The sequence below is a fragment of the Pelodiscus sinensis genome, chromosome 2 (assembly GCF_052426305.1).
Source record: "Pelodiscus sinensis isolate ZL-2025 chromosome 2, ASM5242630v1, whole genome shotgun sequence".
NCBI lineage: Eukaryota > Metazoa > Chordata > Testudines > Trionychidae > Pelodiscus > Pelodiscus sinensis.
The window spans coordinates 183,160,395-183,175,771 of NC_143053.1; the positions used below are offsets into that span (position 1 = coordinate 183,160,395).

At 44.5% G+C, this 15,377-nt stretch overlaps 1 protein-coding gene across 1 annotated transcript in view; it reads left to right on the forward strand.

Annotated features, from left to right (window-relative positions):
• The first annotated feature begins 700 nt into the window (after positions 1–700).
• MRPL3 (mitochondrial ribosomal protein L3) overlaps positions 701–15,377 on the forward strand; it is a 66,427-nt gene continuing 51,750 nt past the window's right edge. Inside the window, exons 1-5 of the mRNA XM_075921925.2 lie at positions 701–950; positions 1,277–1,455; positions 3,385–3,476; positions 6,080–6,178; positions 12,727–12,826. Coding sequence (XP_075778040.2) covers positions 859–950; positions 1,277–1,455; positions 3,385–3,476; positions 6,080–6,178; positions 12,727–12,826 — 562 coding nt within the window. The 5' untranslated portion in view covers positions 701–858. The remainder of the gene's footprint in view (positions 951–1,276; positions 1,456–3,384; positions 3,477–6,079; positions 6,179–12,726; positions 12,827–15,377) is intronic.

The following is a 15,377-nucleotide window of genomic DNA, read 5'->3' on the forward strand; positions in this document are numbered from 1 at the left end:
TTGTTATCAACAAAAACTTATGCTCCCTACCTCTTCTTGTCCCCCCCTTTTTTCTCCACCCCTTTCTGCCCTATTTTAGTTCTTGACATCCAACACTGTGCCCACAAAAGCCCATGATACTATCTACATGTTTTGTTAGTCTTTAAAGTGCTACCAGACTATTTGTTGCTTTTAAAGTTTAACAAATAAATCTGTTAGTCTTTAAGGGTCACAGGACTAGTCCTTGCTTAAACGTAAGGACAGCAGTGAGGAGAAACCTGTTTGTTCTGCAACCTAGCTAGAAAGCTGCCTGGGGCAGCTGGGCCAGGGGTGAGCCCTGCGCCATGGCACTTACTGCTGTGAAGAGCCTCCCGTCCTACGCTCCTGCAAAGACACAGCCTGACCCCAGCAAGTCCAGCCACCCTATGGACAGGCATGGCCCTGGGCACCAGTTTCTGGGGAGAGGTGAAACCAAGGTGGTGAGCAAAGAGCTTGCAGCCCAGCTAGGAACTGTGAACCCACGTGTCCTGGCCAAACAACCCCACCCCGCTGCCCCCTGGCGATGGTGACCTTCGGCTCTTTGTTGGCCTGCAATGACCAACTCCCACCAGCAGGGGGACGTTCTCCCTGAGCCACGCCCCTGTGGCTCCCCCAACATTCGCTGCGCCCGAACGGCTCAGCGGCGTTCGCTGCCCCTTGCTCCGGGCGCTGGTTGGGCGCGGGGTGGAGATTGAATCGTGACAGGGCCCCGCCCCGCGCGGTGCCCTTCGGAATTCTTCCCCCCGGGCGGCGTTCGCGGAACGTTGTTCGCGGCCGGCGGGCCGGGCGGAAGGCTTTGCCGCGCGGACCAGGCTGTGTCCCGGAGCGGGCGCGGGAGCCATGCCGGGCTGGGGGCTGTTGTGCCGGGCGGGTGCGCGCCTGCTGGCGGGAGTCCCGGGCGGTCCCGTGCAGGCGGCGGCTACCGGAAATAGGTAGGTACCGAACCGGGGTGAGGGGGAGAGGCGGTAGAGCCTCGCGGCCGCGGGAGAGGCCTCGCGAGCCCGGTGGGGGCGGGGTTGCTACCTGGTTCCTTGGGCACGTGACTAGCGCGTGCAGAGCCCCCCTGAGCCCGGTGGGGGCTCGCGTCACTGGGGCGCTGGTGGCCCGAGCTCATTGGGCTGCCCTGCTGCGTCCCGGCCCGCGCCGCCTCGTTCCCTAGCGACGCGCGGGGGCGGGAGGGGGGAACGGGCCGGGGCCGTTTGGGTTCAGTAGTTAAAACCGTTGCGCGCATTAATACCCCCCCCCTTTCCCTTGGTAGGGGGCCTTGGCGCTTTATAGTCCGGCCTGTTAATAGCAGCACCTGGTGGGACGAGCATCTTTCTAATGAGAACACCCAGTTCCTGAAGCAGCTAACGGCAGAGGAATACCGAGCTCAGACCGCCAGCAAACTGTGTCCACTGAAAGATGAGCCATGGCCACTGCACCCCTGGGAACCAGGTTAGTATAGGGAGAGAGGCAGCTCAGGCTCTAGTCGTCATGGTGCTGTTGCAGTGTGCAAGTAATATCCCACTGGTGTCATATGAGGTTTCTCCTTTTTTACCTTAGTCATTTTCTTTACTTTTATAAGAAGCAAATGACTTCTTTAGTCCTCAAGTTCCTCTCTTATTCCTGAGGATCTTCAGCTTCAACTTATTTATCATCGCTTTACAGCCACAGCCCCCTCAAAATCTGTTTTGCTTCCATACCCCTGGAATATGACTGCCATGAGCGCATCAAATGATACTACCTAAACAGCTGCTGATGTGACTAATGTGAACGACTTCATTCCGAAGCCAAGGACTTGGGCCAAGTAGCATTCCTGATTTACAAGGGACAATAGATTGACTCCCAGTTAAGGATTTAAACAAATAACCAGTTGACTGGTGCCTGGGAGCAGTCCCCATGGTTGAAGGGCTGCACCTGCCCTGTCAGTGCTGGAGCCAGTAGCCCTATGCGACTGGAAAGCTGTCAACCCTGGGGCGGTTGGGGGGGGGGGGGGGAGAAGGTCGATCCAGCGGAGCTGGAGTGGCCCCTGCTCATGGGATCCTGCTTAATTGGTTAAACTTAATATTTAACTGTTTAACTAATTAAACAGGCTTTACATTCCTACTCCCAGTCACTGCATAGAAGAGGTAACACACTAGGTAGCATAGTTTGTGTTTAAAGTCCATTTGTGTCCACAAGAACCCTCTTGACACAGACTTAGATGAATGCATTTTATTTTCTAGGTTTTTGGATGGTCCATTACTTAGCTTATTGTTGCTGTTAGTGGTGTAATAGTATAGTCAATTAACCAGTAAGCAATAGCTTATCACTTAATGCTATAGACTACACTCATTTCCTTCCTCCCACCCCCTGCCAGTCATTTTTTTTAGCAGGTAGGCCAGCAGCTCGGCTCAGTCCTGGCTTGCATGGGGTCCGGGACCTACGCCCACTGCAGCTATGCATTTAAAGTGTATTAGGAACCAGGTGGGCAGACAGTCCAGCTCAGTTCTGGCTCACTCCTAGTCCAGGAGTTCAGCTTCTCCTCCTCCCCCAGACAGGGGCTGCTGCCATCCCCATGCTGCTCCCTCGGTATCATAGGCAGCAGGGGGCTCCTCTGGAGTGGGGCCTGAATTCTCTGACTGCTGGTCCCACCCCTGGAGACTATAGAATAGTTGAGTAACCAATAAGAATTCATGAGGTTAATCAGCTATTCCATTAACCAATATTTAACATCCCTAGTTGCAGCAGTGGTGCAAGATGCCTCTGGTAAAATCCAGCTTCTGGCATTGCAGATGACTACTTCATATGCTTGGAATGGCCACTAAGCGATTGATACCATATGTAAATATTATATAACACATTTGAAGATGTTCTTTCTTCCCCACACGTTTAAAATATTTATTTCTTAATTATTCTTTACATGGGTTCTGTGTTCCAAGGTAAAGACCCAAACATTTGAACCCTTAAAAAGGACAGATTTGTTATACAGTGGCTAAAAATAAAATAAAAATTTAAATATTTAGAGTGGGGGAAAACCTAGTCAAACAATGTTTATTATATATACTTTTAATTTTGTTTTGGATTTTCATATTATCTGCAGAAAATTGAAATCACCTTTGTATTTTTCAAAAGTGACCTCAACAAGGAAGTTATATATTTTAATAAATACTGAGTGCATGTTGCTTTGCACAAACACAAGTAGTACATTAAAGAAAGCTTTCTATTCCCAACATACCCAGCAAGTTTAAAACCTTTTTCTCTTCTCTCTCAATTCCTTTTATTGGGGGGGGGGAGGAGGGGGGGAGAGAGAGAGATCTTATAACATACCCTGATGATGAACAGACTTTGATTCTGTTTGATATTTAGTCTTACATTTCAATTATGGTCTGTTTTGTTCTAAAGGTTCCCGGAGAGTTGGCCTTGTTGCAATAAAGTTAGGAATGGCTCCCTTATGGACCAAGGATGGCGAAAGACATGCTGTCACATTACTTCAGGTAAGAGAGCTGCTTTGAATTTTTGGCCTTAAATGTTGAATTTATATTTTAAGAAAAATTATAGATTAAGAAATTAAACTCGGTAGCATGGGAAGGACTATTAAGAGGTGGGACCACAAAATTACCCACTTCTTCTGGGTTGCTCAGTGCATCTTTTCTTTTATATTTTAGATGATAAACTCTTCAGGGTAGGGGCTGTCAGGTTGCCTGGAATGTGTGTGGTCTGCTTGAGAGAGATAGTATAGGTGGCATTTTATTCCCTTTCTGGCTCCTCAGCCTTGGGAATTGGTCTGGTCCATAATCAAGTTGAAATAATCTCAGATCTGCTTGAAATTACAAAGCACTAACAACCTCAACAAGTCTAAAGTGGGGAAAAGTAAATGTAGGCAAGAAGTTCTCAATCCTTTTTTTTTTCCCCCCCTTGAGGCCTCCCCACCATACTATAAAAACTACACTGCCCTCCTTTGCCACAACAACTGTTTTTCTGCATATAAGAATCAGCGTCCGGGGGTAAAAAGCAGAGTTGCTCAGGCATTGTCTTCAACCCTGAGTGACATAGTTCTGATCCCCAGGCTTCAGCCCCGTCTGGCATCCATTGGGGCTTCATCTTTCTGCCCATTAAATTGAAAGCCAACCCTGTTTGGTGGACCTCTGAAACCTGTTGACGCTCCCCCCAGGCTGCCCCGGACTTCTGGTCGAGAGCCTCTGGTGTAGAGCCAATTTTTTCAGATTTATGTCACTCATGGAATCCCCTTTACATGTGCCAGCATTAGATTATGGGTGTATGTATTTTTAACTTCTAAAACAAACTTTGTACTTTTGGATAATTTAAACAGATGTATAGAACAGGGATGTTAAATTTTAATTTATCAACTACAGGCAGTCCCCGACTTACGTGGATCCGACTTATGTCGGATCCGCACTTACGAACGGGGCTTTCTCGCCCCGGAGGTCAAGGTGGCGGATTGCTACCTGCGAGCTCCGGGGCAAGAAAGCCCCGTTCGTAAGCTGCTCCGGAGCCCCTGGTCTGCTGGAGACCGTCTCCAGCAGACCAGGGGCACCGGGCGGGTTCCCGCGCTTCTGAGGCTTTGCCAGAGCAAAGCCTCAGAAGCGCAGGGAACCGCCGCTGCTGCCGCTTCAGTCGCGGTGCCTGTGGTCTGCTGGGGACCGTCTCCAGCAGATCACAGGCACCGGAACTGAAGCTCCAGCCGCGGCGGGGTCCCGCGCCTCTGAGATTTTGCCAGAGCAAAGCCTCAGAGGCGCGGCACCCCGCTGCCGCTGCGGCTCTGCTCCCCGTGTCCCTGGTCTGCTGGGGGGGGGGGGTGCAGCTAGTGTGCCCCCCCAGCAGACCAGGCTTTTGTTTTGGACCCCGGGGCAGAGCAGATGGGGTGCTGCTGGATTGGTCCAGTAGCACCGAGGAGCGGCGCTACTGGAGCAACCCAGCAGCACCCCAGCTGCTCTGCCCCAGGCGTCCCCAAGTCAGCTTCTGCTGAAACTGACCAGCGCTGACTACAGGAAGCCTGAGGCAGAGTTGCTCTGCCCCGGGCTTCCTGGAATCAGCTGCTGATCAGTTTCAGCAGCAGCTGACTTGGGGACGCCTGGGGTTCTTAAGTTGATTCTGTATGTAAGTCGGAACTGGCGGTCAGTTTCAGCAGCGGATGAATCTGGACGCCAGTTCCGACTTACATACAGATTCAACTTAAGAACAAACCTACAGTCCCTATCTTGTACGTAACCCGGGGACTGCCTGTAATTGAGTAGTCGATGGAATTTCCATTGATTAGTCATTAAGGGATGGGGTGGGGCACTCGCTATCCCCGATGTGCCTCTGCCTTTTAAATTTCAAAGGGAGAGGTGGTGTGGGGAACACTGGGCGAGCGTGGAGCCAGCCCCAGCACTGGCTCCTGCTCTCCCTCCCTCCCCCCTGCTGTCTCTCTCTGATAGGGGTAGCGGGGAGCAGAGGTGACTAGTTGTGTCACTACTTGACTATCCGATAAGCATATGCTTATCCGGTAGTTGACTAGTCATTTACATCCCTAGTATAGAAATTAGGAATGTGAATGGTTAACTGATAAACATCATCCTTCCCAGGTGATGCTTACTGATTTTGGTTAACTGGTGACCTGGCCACACTGGAACAGCCTCCCTCCTGCCCCTGTTTAAGTGGTTAATCTAATTAAATGAGATTTTACATCCCTAATAGAAATTCTTTCTCTTAATCTGTGTATTAGATAATTTTAACATTAGTTTTAATGAAGAATTTGTTTGTTTTCTAAAAGTAAAGTTGTGATAGTTGTACTATCTAATACAGTACTTAACTTCATGATTATAAAAAAACAACTACTCTCATTTTACTTTTAGGATTTACATAAGAATACTGTATTACATATGTTTTTTCTATTAGGCTTTCTAGTGATCTGTTAGAGGGTTCATTGTAAATAGTTAACTTTTTCTTTTGTTTGACCTTTGTCTTCTATTAGACAAATAAAATCAGGTGGAGACTGACTTTGCAAACACTGTTTAATATGTACTTTTAATTTAAATTAGACTATGAGCAGATGTATCTATTTTCAGACCCTTTTAACTGTGATTTATTTTTTAAGGTGAGAGACTGCCATGTTTTAAAGTACACATCAAAGGAGGAGAATAATGGAAAAACAGCTCTTCTAGTAGTTGGAGGAAAAAATTCATCTCCTTTTCATGTAAGTGTACTACTTCCTTTTCTTGGTTAGAATTATTTTTTTAAGGATCACTAATTATAAATGCTTTCAAATAGAACAGTGATATATTAATACAGGCCTGGGCAAAATACAACCCACAGGCCAGATCCACCCTGCCAAGCCACCGGATCCGGCCTGCGGATGCTGCGGGGAGCCTCAGGCAGGTTCCCCTCTTGCCTTGCCTCACCAGCAGGGCACTCAGAAACACAGCTGCAGAACAGTTTTTCTTTAAAAACTGAGTCCAAAGGGGAGGAGGGAAGCTCTAGGAGCTGCTCCCGCCCCCAGCACAATCCCATTGGCTGGTTTCTGGCCACAAAGCACAAGGAGCTCCAGAGCAGATGGGTACAGCCTCTGAGGGGGCAGAGCAGGCAGGGAGACTGATTGAGGAACTGCTGTTGGCTGGTAAGTTTCTCCTCGCAGAGCATATATCGGGCACCCCATTCCTTCCCTTCCCCAAACCTCTGTCCCCTACTCCACATAGCCAAATCCTCTGCTCCCCTTCTGTACCTATATCCCCTCCCAGATCTGATGCCCCAGTCCTCTGCCCAAGATCAGTCCCCTCCTGCCCTAGCTCAACCCAATACCTGCACCCCTTTCTGTACATCCATTCCCTGTCCTAGGTCACAATCCAACCCTCTGCACCCCAGTCCAGTGCTCCAGGTCACAACTGCCTCCCTTACTGTAAGCTCCCTTCTGCACCCAACCTCCATCACATAATACATCCTACATTAATGTCATGGAAGAGTGTGGCCCTCGACCATTTTCCAAATTCTTGGAGTGGCCCCCCCCCATCAAAAATTGTTGCCCACCCCTGTATTAATAGGTTTTTAATCAATGATGAGTCTTTTTCAGAGGCTCATCTTTGTGTCTCACTCATCTTCACACACTCATGTTTCATAGGGTGTTTTGGGGGGGGTGATGGTTTTTTAGGGGTGAAGCTTCACCCCAAGCTTCCCCAAAATCTGTTAGATAAATCTCGAGGTGAGGTCAATTCCATTAGCTTTATTTTCCTCTTGGAAATGGTACAAGGTAGGGATGTTAGATATCATTCAATTTAATAATTGTGTAACCATACCAAATCTTAGCAGTTGCATGATTATTTGATGGTTCCTGGGGACAGAGACGGCAGCCAGTGTGCTCCTGGCCCCGCTTCCAGGGAGACCCCCTGCCATCCTGCATTGCTGCCTCTGTAACAGAGGCAGCAGCATGGGGTAGCAGCAACCTCTTGTCTGCACGGAGCCCAACCTCACCACAGACAGATGCTGCACCAGCACCCCTCTGCGATGAGCCCAGGCCCGCTGCTGACAGTGGCTATGCTGGAATCCCGCCTCTTCCCCTCCTCCCCCAATCCTGCTGCCTCTGATGGAGAGGCAGCAGCATGGCTGGGGAGGTGGCTCCATGGGAGCCAATACTTGGGAGAAGCCAGCTTCCCTGTGTTCTGGTTTCCGTCTGTCCCCTTTACCCTCCACACTGCTGCACCTCTGTCAGAGGCATGGGGTGGAGGGGAGGGGAGCAGGCGGCTCCATGGGATCCAGTGCTCATGGGGAGTTAGTTTAAAAGCCAGCGGGGGCACGAGCTCCTGCCTCTCCCCCGCTTCTTAGCTCTGATATAGAGGCAGCAAGTGGGTGGGCAGAGTGAGAGAGTTATTAGTATTAACCAATAAGCTCAGATTTATAGATTAATCGTTTACGCTACTATACACTAACATCCCTAGTAGAAGGCTGTATTATTGAAAGCTGCTTTGATGCACAGTATTCTATTGGTAATTGAGGGAACTACGGGAAAGGGGAGCATACATCCACTGCTACTACAGGAAGCAGGTGTTTAGCCCTACAAACTTGCATTGGACCTAATTTGAGATCTTGTCCACAAATTTAAATCGCTGAAATAGGTGAGTTTCTCAGGTCCTTTTTCAATTCTGATATTAGAGTGATCATTTGTATATAGTGTTCCTGAGAGAAGAATTAAACATGCACAGTTGTGAATGTAGCTTATTGATGATGGTTTCACAAACCACTAATTCAAATAGCTCTAAATGTCTGAAGCAGAATTTTGTCAGTTTTCAATGTCCAAAGCAATGTAGCAGTTTTGCCAATCACAGGGGAAAATAAAATAACCTATGTCATGATGGGGAAACCTAGCCTTGCTGGAAAGAGCACATTTTTATGATTCATTCACATAAAGTGTTACACATCTCTTTGCATTGTTCTTGAGCTCTTGTCTGGTTGACTCAAAGAAATACAAAAAGACATTAAATGACCTATTTGCAGGTCATTTAGATTTCTTTTTCTTAAACGATTGTTACCTCATTTTTTCAAGCAGGAAATCTACTCAAAACCCCAAATGAAAGTATGCAAAGCTTTTGTAGGGAAAGGATTTATATTTCGAGGGATCTTAGATTAATTTAATGCTTGCATGTATGCACCTCACCAGTGTTTCCTTTAGTTTCCACATGTCTTATCTCTCTGGTGCATGTCCCCTACTAGATGAGTATTTTGCACTTGGTGAAATTACTCCTCGTCTCTTACCTGTATTAGCTCATATGAATGTAGTAATTTTTAAATTGCTGATGGTGCACTAGCAAAGGAATGCAAGTGTGGTAGTCCTGACTACTCAACAGTATTTTTTTTTGCTTAGCAGAGTAACATAATGCATTGACCATAGAAGATACAGGATTCACGCAATTATATGTCAAATTTAAACTGCTCTTATTGTGATTTGTATAGCTTTCTTTGATGCACAATGTTTTAAAATGTCATATTGTTGACTCTGGTTTGTTAAATTATCTGTGTTCCTTTCTAGGAACTTTTTGCTAGATAATTCTATTAATTAGGTTACATTTATTTGTTTAAAATGGATATAGTTGAATAAGTTTATGTAGATCTGGGCCTATCTTTATTCTGAGGTTGAATCTGGAATAAATGTATTCAATAAAATTACATAGCTTAAAAGAATGACATAAGTTATTTTATTTCTGTTGAGCAGAGGTGGGGAACCGTTTTTGGGTCAGGGGGCCGCTGATCCATAGAAAAATCATTTGGGGGTTGCACACAAGTGAAAAGCAAGAAACCAAAAAACCCCACCCTCTCTGACATGGCCCCTGACTGAGAAGGAGAAAGACATTCCCCTCACATACCAGACTGTTGGGGACACAGGCTAGTAGATCTTGTGTGCTCCAGGCCTGCAGGGGAACAGAGGGTAATCTGGAACACCAGTGTGGGCTTTCCTACACTGGTAGGGAGCCCTGAACCTTGGGGGCTGAATCAGGCCCTTGGGCCTTAGGTTCCCCACCCCTGCAGTTTATGCTTGTTAAGGACTCTGCAATTATAATGTACCTTTTTCTGGTTTACATTGAAACTTGAAGTTTCTTACTCTTTTATTTATATTTATCACTTTCTTGTTTTCTTCCAAATGTGAGTTCGAAAAGCTAAACTGGGGAAAATTAGTCCTGTGTTGTGTTGGCGGAATTCATGTTTCATTACTTCCCTGTAGTAGCATCTGTCCTCTCCAGATATTGACAGTGACTCACCTTAGTGAATTGTCTGATAAACCCCTTAGTAATTTCACTAATAATGAAGGTTTTATGTATTTAGATTATATGACAAATTATTTGAAATTTTTAAATGCATTTTTAGGAGTTTGTTTTTTAGGTTGGCAGATGCCACTGTGTTCCAACTAGATAAACTTTCAATTTTTTTGTTAATGCACAGTTAATTATCTTTTTCCCAAAATACATGGTACAGTGACAGTTTTATCAATGGCTTTTAAAAAAAAAACTCTAGTTTTGAGGTCTGTTAATCATTTTGCAGATGTAGTCTGTTTTGCAACAGTCTGTACTGCGCTAATCAGTATGCTTTCAATAGACCTTTTAAAACTATTCACTTGAGAACACACTCAATATCTCTGTAATGTTTCCATTTAAAAATCTTTCCCCTATTTTTGCAAGGAGCCGAAGAATGTTTTACTTTTGCTTTGTCCATTAGAATGCTTTATAAAATTTTGTTTCATTTGCTGAAGTGAGACAATAGAAAGCTATAGTCAGATGTTTTGGTGAAAAATGGGGGGGGGGAGCTTTCTTATCCCTTGGTGACTTCTATCTAGTGGTTAGTCCTTTTCATGGGCCCATTTTGAATACACTGTTAAGCATTCAGTTTTTGGTCAACTAAACAAATATAATGTAACTTTCCAGTCTAAATACGTCTGATAAAGAAGATACCTATTTTATTTTTCGCTTCTGTATGCACTGTAGTACAGGATACAGATGATCAATCATTAAACCAATAATACAGCCAGCTCTGTAAAATGCATAGTTTAATCATAATTATTAAAAAAACCTTTTGTTTAAAATGTGTTACCATACAAATTCAAATTGGCAAATCACCTTTAAAAATTAATGGATTGCTGAACCCTGTACGGATTGGATCTCCCTAGTCTGGCACCCTTGGGACCAGAGCTGTCCCAGACCAAGGAATGTGCCAGACGATGGAAGGTCAGCCCTGCTGGCTGCTGCACTCCAGAGCTGCTCTCCTTGGGGCTGTTTGCCCTGCCACTGGCCCCTCTAATATTGGCCCGGCACGGCTCTCCACCCTGCTGCCTGCCCGCTGCCCCAAGGTCTCCCAAGGTTCTGAGTGGGCACCGCTTGGCTGCTGCCAGTCCTACTGCCACAATATCTTCTATGGGTTCCCGGCCGGAGCCACCCAGCCACCACTGGGGCCACCTGGCCACCCTGCCTTGCTGTTGGATCTTCCCTGCTGCCGCTGAGGATTTGGACCACCCTTCTCCGCCAGCCCAGTTACCTCAGACCTGCTGCCACCGGGGGTTTCCCGGCATTCCTGGATGGGGCTGCCTGGCCACAGGTAGCCCAGCTGTAACTGGAGGTTCCCCGGCTGAGGCTGGGACTCCCCAGCCACATGGCCCCACTAACACCAAGGTTCCTGGGTTGCTGCCTGGTCCCGCTGATGCCGGGGATTCCCTGGACAGGGCTGGGGCTCCCCAACCACCCCCTAGCCCCATTAATACTGGGGGTTCCGGGCCAGTGCGGGGGATCCCCAGATGCCACCTGGCCCAGCCGGGGCTCCCCTGCCCCTGCATTGCTCTGGGGCTCTTCGGTCCAGCAACATCCATGCCCATGCCAGACCATGGATTTTGTCAGGCCAGAGTGTCCCAGATTTGGAAGGTTCAACCTATATCAGCATTCCTACTTAAGTGGAGGAGAAATATTTTCATAAAGATGTTTGTTTTGTTGGCCTCTAATGAAGTAAAAAACAAAGTAATTTTATCAGTTGGTTTCTAACCAAGTATAATATGTCTTTTGTTGTTCTTGTAAAATGTGTCTATATAAAGTTAATAAAATAATGAAGAATGCAGATTTTTTAAACGAAGCTAAGTAGCCTTAAAAAGCATCCTAGATCAGTTTGTCTGAAAGTTCAGAGAAGTGTTTTTATTAGAGAGAGGATAATTTCAGAGAACTTTAAAAAGTGATCCCCTCACAGATGATGTTATTAAAGAGTGACACTATCAGTTGTTTTAAATTGCTTTCTAGGAGGTTTCATTAAAAGAAAAATCTCAGCTTAGCTACTGTGTACATTCAACTTCTGTTTTCATACACCAGGTTTCCATTTGGCTGGTATTGACCCATCCATCTCATCATATGATCACTGTGCATTTAGACTGTCATTACACTTAGAGGTCTTTTAAAACTTCTGAAGCTAAGAGGAGAAGCCAGTCATTTTTTCTTCATACACACAAATATTGTACTGCTTAGTAAACTTTTTATGTATAGTACATTTTAACTATAGAGTAATTTAAAGTGCAATCTGTTTTTCATATGTTATTATAAATACACATTTATATTAATGATATCTTTTTACAGTGCCACAATGTGTATGTAGTTTTAAAGACTGTGAACCTCATAGCGTCGGGACATAATCTAAGGCTCTGATCCTGCAGAGAGGTTTTTATATACTTAACGTTATAAAAGTCAACATTCACTCAGCTTCACAGAGCACAAAGATCTATTTCACATCAGAGTCTGAACAGCAGAAGACTCAAAAAACAAAGGCTTTATGTAGTTAAAATACACCAAATTCATTTAGTTGACAAATAATCATTGGTTACAAATGAAAGCTTTTTTATTTTATCAAACATCAGCAACTGCCTTTTAGAAACATTCGAGCGCTGAAACAGTACCAGACTCTGGACTGGTAACTATAACATCATCTGGCGCGACTGTGTGTGTATGGTGATTGTGTGTGTGAGTGACTGAAAAGCATATGCTACTGTTTTATTCTCGATAAATGTGGTGTACTGCCTTTTCCACTATAAAAGATCTTGCGTGCTTTGTTTAAGCATAACACCAATAATGGAAGACAGGAAGTTCATGGAGAAATGAAGCTACAGTAATTTTAATATAAAGTTTAAAGTCTTCCTGGAAAGTAAAAATGTATGCCATTTTTTTTAAGTAGTACTGACAGATGTAAACATTTTTCATATTTTTAAGTTCACTTGTTTTTATGGGTCCTTTTTTCCAGAAATCAGAGTCAGCATTGGAGATTTTCAGAGAAGCAGGAGTACCACCAAAGCAGAAAACTACAATATTTAAGGTGTCAGATAATGCTATAATTAAGCCAGGTAATATTTTTGAACTGAAAAAACCACATGTATCATTTAAGCTTAATTTAGACTTACATAAACAGAAGACGTTAAGGTGCACTTACCTTTTTAAGTAGGAAAATTAATTAAAAAGTAATTTCTCCACAATCAATGGGACCATATCAAATCTTTGAAAATAAGAAAATAGAAAATGGCCTTTTTTTCCCCTGGGTGGAGAACAAAATTGTTGTCTTCTGGCATATCTTCTTTTTGTAGTAAATCAGTTCCACCCCTTAGAAAAGTTATTCAGTGCAAAATGGCTAAAATGTGAATCCATGTTAGACATGATTGTGAGTACACTTCCCTAAAGGACTTTGGAGGTCTTATAAGGACACCATAATTGATGTTTTGCAGGAAGTTGGGAAAGTTGCCATTTAAGAGTTTTCCGTCTTCTCTGTGCTCCTCTGGTTAAGATAAATTAGGTACCTCTTGAAATGCCATTGTTTTATATTATCTGAGGCAAAAAGGATTCAACAAAATGGTGCATTTGGTTTCCATTAAGAATTTTGTTTTTGAATCAGGTTTGGAGATTTAACTTCCATAAAAATTGTTTTAAATGTTTCAGGATTTATTCATGTGTGAATTTGGGTTGCTTATATTTTGCCAAAGTAATTTTGCTTCGGGCATTTCAATAGACGACTTAATTGGTTTTATTAAGGCAGTATTGTGGCTTCTTTGGTTGCCAGTAGAGACAGTCTATGAACAGATCTTAGATTTTATTGCAGCTACTCATTAGTACTATCCAGTGCAAAATATGGAGAATATCAGATATTTGAAGCAAAGGCTGAAAGTTAGAAGCATTCAGAGTCCTAAATATTTACCACACATTACTGCAGCATCCTCCATCTTTCCTCTCTTCTTTTGATTATTTGCCTTTGTTTTCTGACTTAGTATGCTTACTTATTTACACTTCATGTAGTATAAATAAATAATGTAGGCATTTTTTCTGCTTGGTGATTTAGTAGATGGTCACATCATCCCTATCTCCATTCACTGACCAATCTGACATTAATAGAATGAAGCAATTTAAGATAATTTAAGAATGAATTTGGTATTACAAAATTAGATTAAAATGTTTTAAGATCTAAATTTGTGAAAAATAATGAGAAATCCTGTGACACTTTAAAGACTAACACATTTATTTGGGCATATGCTTTCGTGGGTGTGAGCCCACTTTGTTAGATGCATGAAATGAAAACTTCATTAACTGGTTTGCAGTGCTTCTCAATGCTTGTCAAAATCCCAGGTAGGTTTTCTGATTTAGGTGAACTGCAGTGCAAAGTGAGGCCAGAGGCTCTTCCTGTATGAATAACTACTGCTATCTTCTGAGAAGTAACTTGGTAAGGAAAAAGATATGTGAATGAAGTCTATAATCGGAAAAACGTTTTCGGTAAGAAATTGTTTTAAGTTGGAAAAGGGAGAAGAGGAATTTTACAAAAACCATTGCAAGACAAGAAGAGTGGGCAGAGGGACAAAAAAGAATGAACATGAATGATATAAATACTGAAGTTTATGCATCTGACAAAGTGGACTCTAGTCCATGAAAGCTTATACCCAAATAAATGTGTTAGTCTTTAAGATGCCACAGAACTTCTCTTTGTTTTTGCTGAAACAATCTAACACAACTACTCTTCTGTAAATTATAAAAGCATTTTTTTTAAATGCCACTATTGGTTGTGTTTTCAAAGTTTACAGGACTGCTATAAGTAAAAAACAAAATATTGTAAGCTAAGATCTGGATCCTGAAAGCACTTAAGCAGATAAGTAATTTTACTTATATGAGTATAGGTTGAACCTCCAAAATCCGGCAGGACCACATATGTTGCTGGATCAGAGAGCCCTGGCACCTGGGAGTGCAATCCAGCTGGGAGCTCTGATTAGGCGGGACAGCAGAGGGACCGGCAAGCCTCGTTCTGGAAGCTTTTGCTGGGCGGGGTAGTAGTGAGAGAGCCAGTGACAAAAGCAGGACAGTTGGCAAGCCCTATCCCAAGGATCTCCAGTGGCACGTGGCAGAAGTGGGGTAGCCAGCAAGTGCCGTCTCAGGGATCCCCAGCAGAGCGTGGCAGAAATGGAACAGCTGGCAAGCCCCATTCCTGGTGATTCCTGGTTGGGTGGGGGAGAAGAGGGACCACAGTGGCTGGGGAACCCTGTCCCTGGGGAGCCCCAGTGGGCTGGAGCCCAAGTTCAAGCCCTGCAGGCTGGAGCTCAGTGGCAGTGGGGCCAAAGCAGAGCCAGCTGCAGGGAGGGGGAAGTCCTGAGAGACTGGTGGCAGGGACCTTCCCATATCCGGCAAATTCCCTCCTTTGGGATGGATCAGGTCCCAAGGGTGCTGGACAAGGAAGATTCAACATGAAGTCCCATTTTCTTTAATAGGACTGTGCGTTAACTTAATTAGCAATGCATTGTGTTTGCAGAACCACAGGCTAAAATTATATTTGTATTAAAAACTTTTTTCTTTGCGTCATCATCTTGGTCATATCAAAATAAATTGCTTCATTGTTAACGCTGAAAAGCTATTTAGTTGTACAAT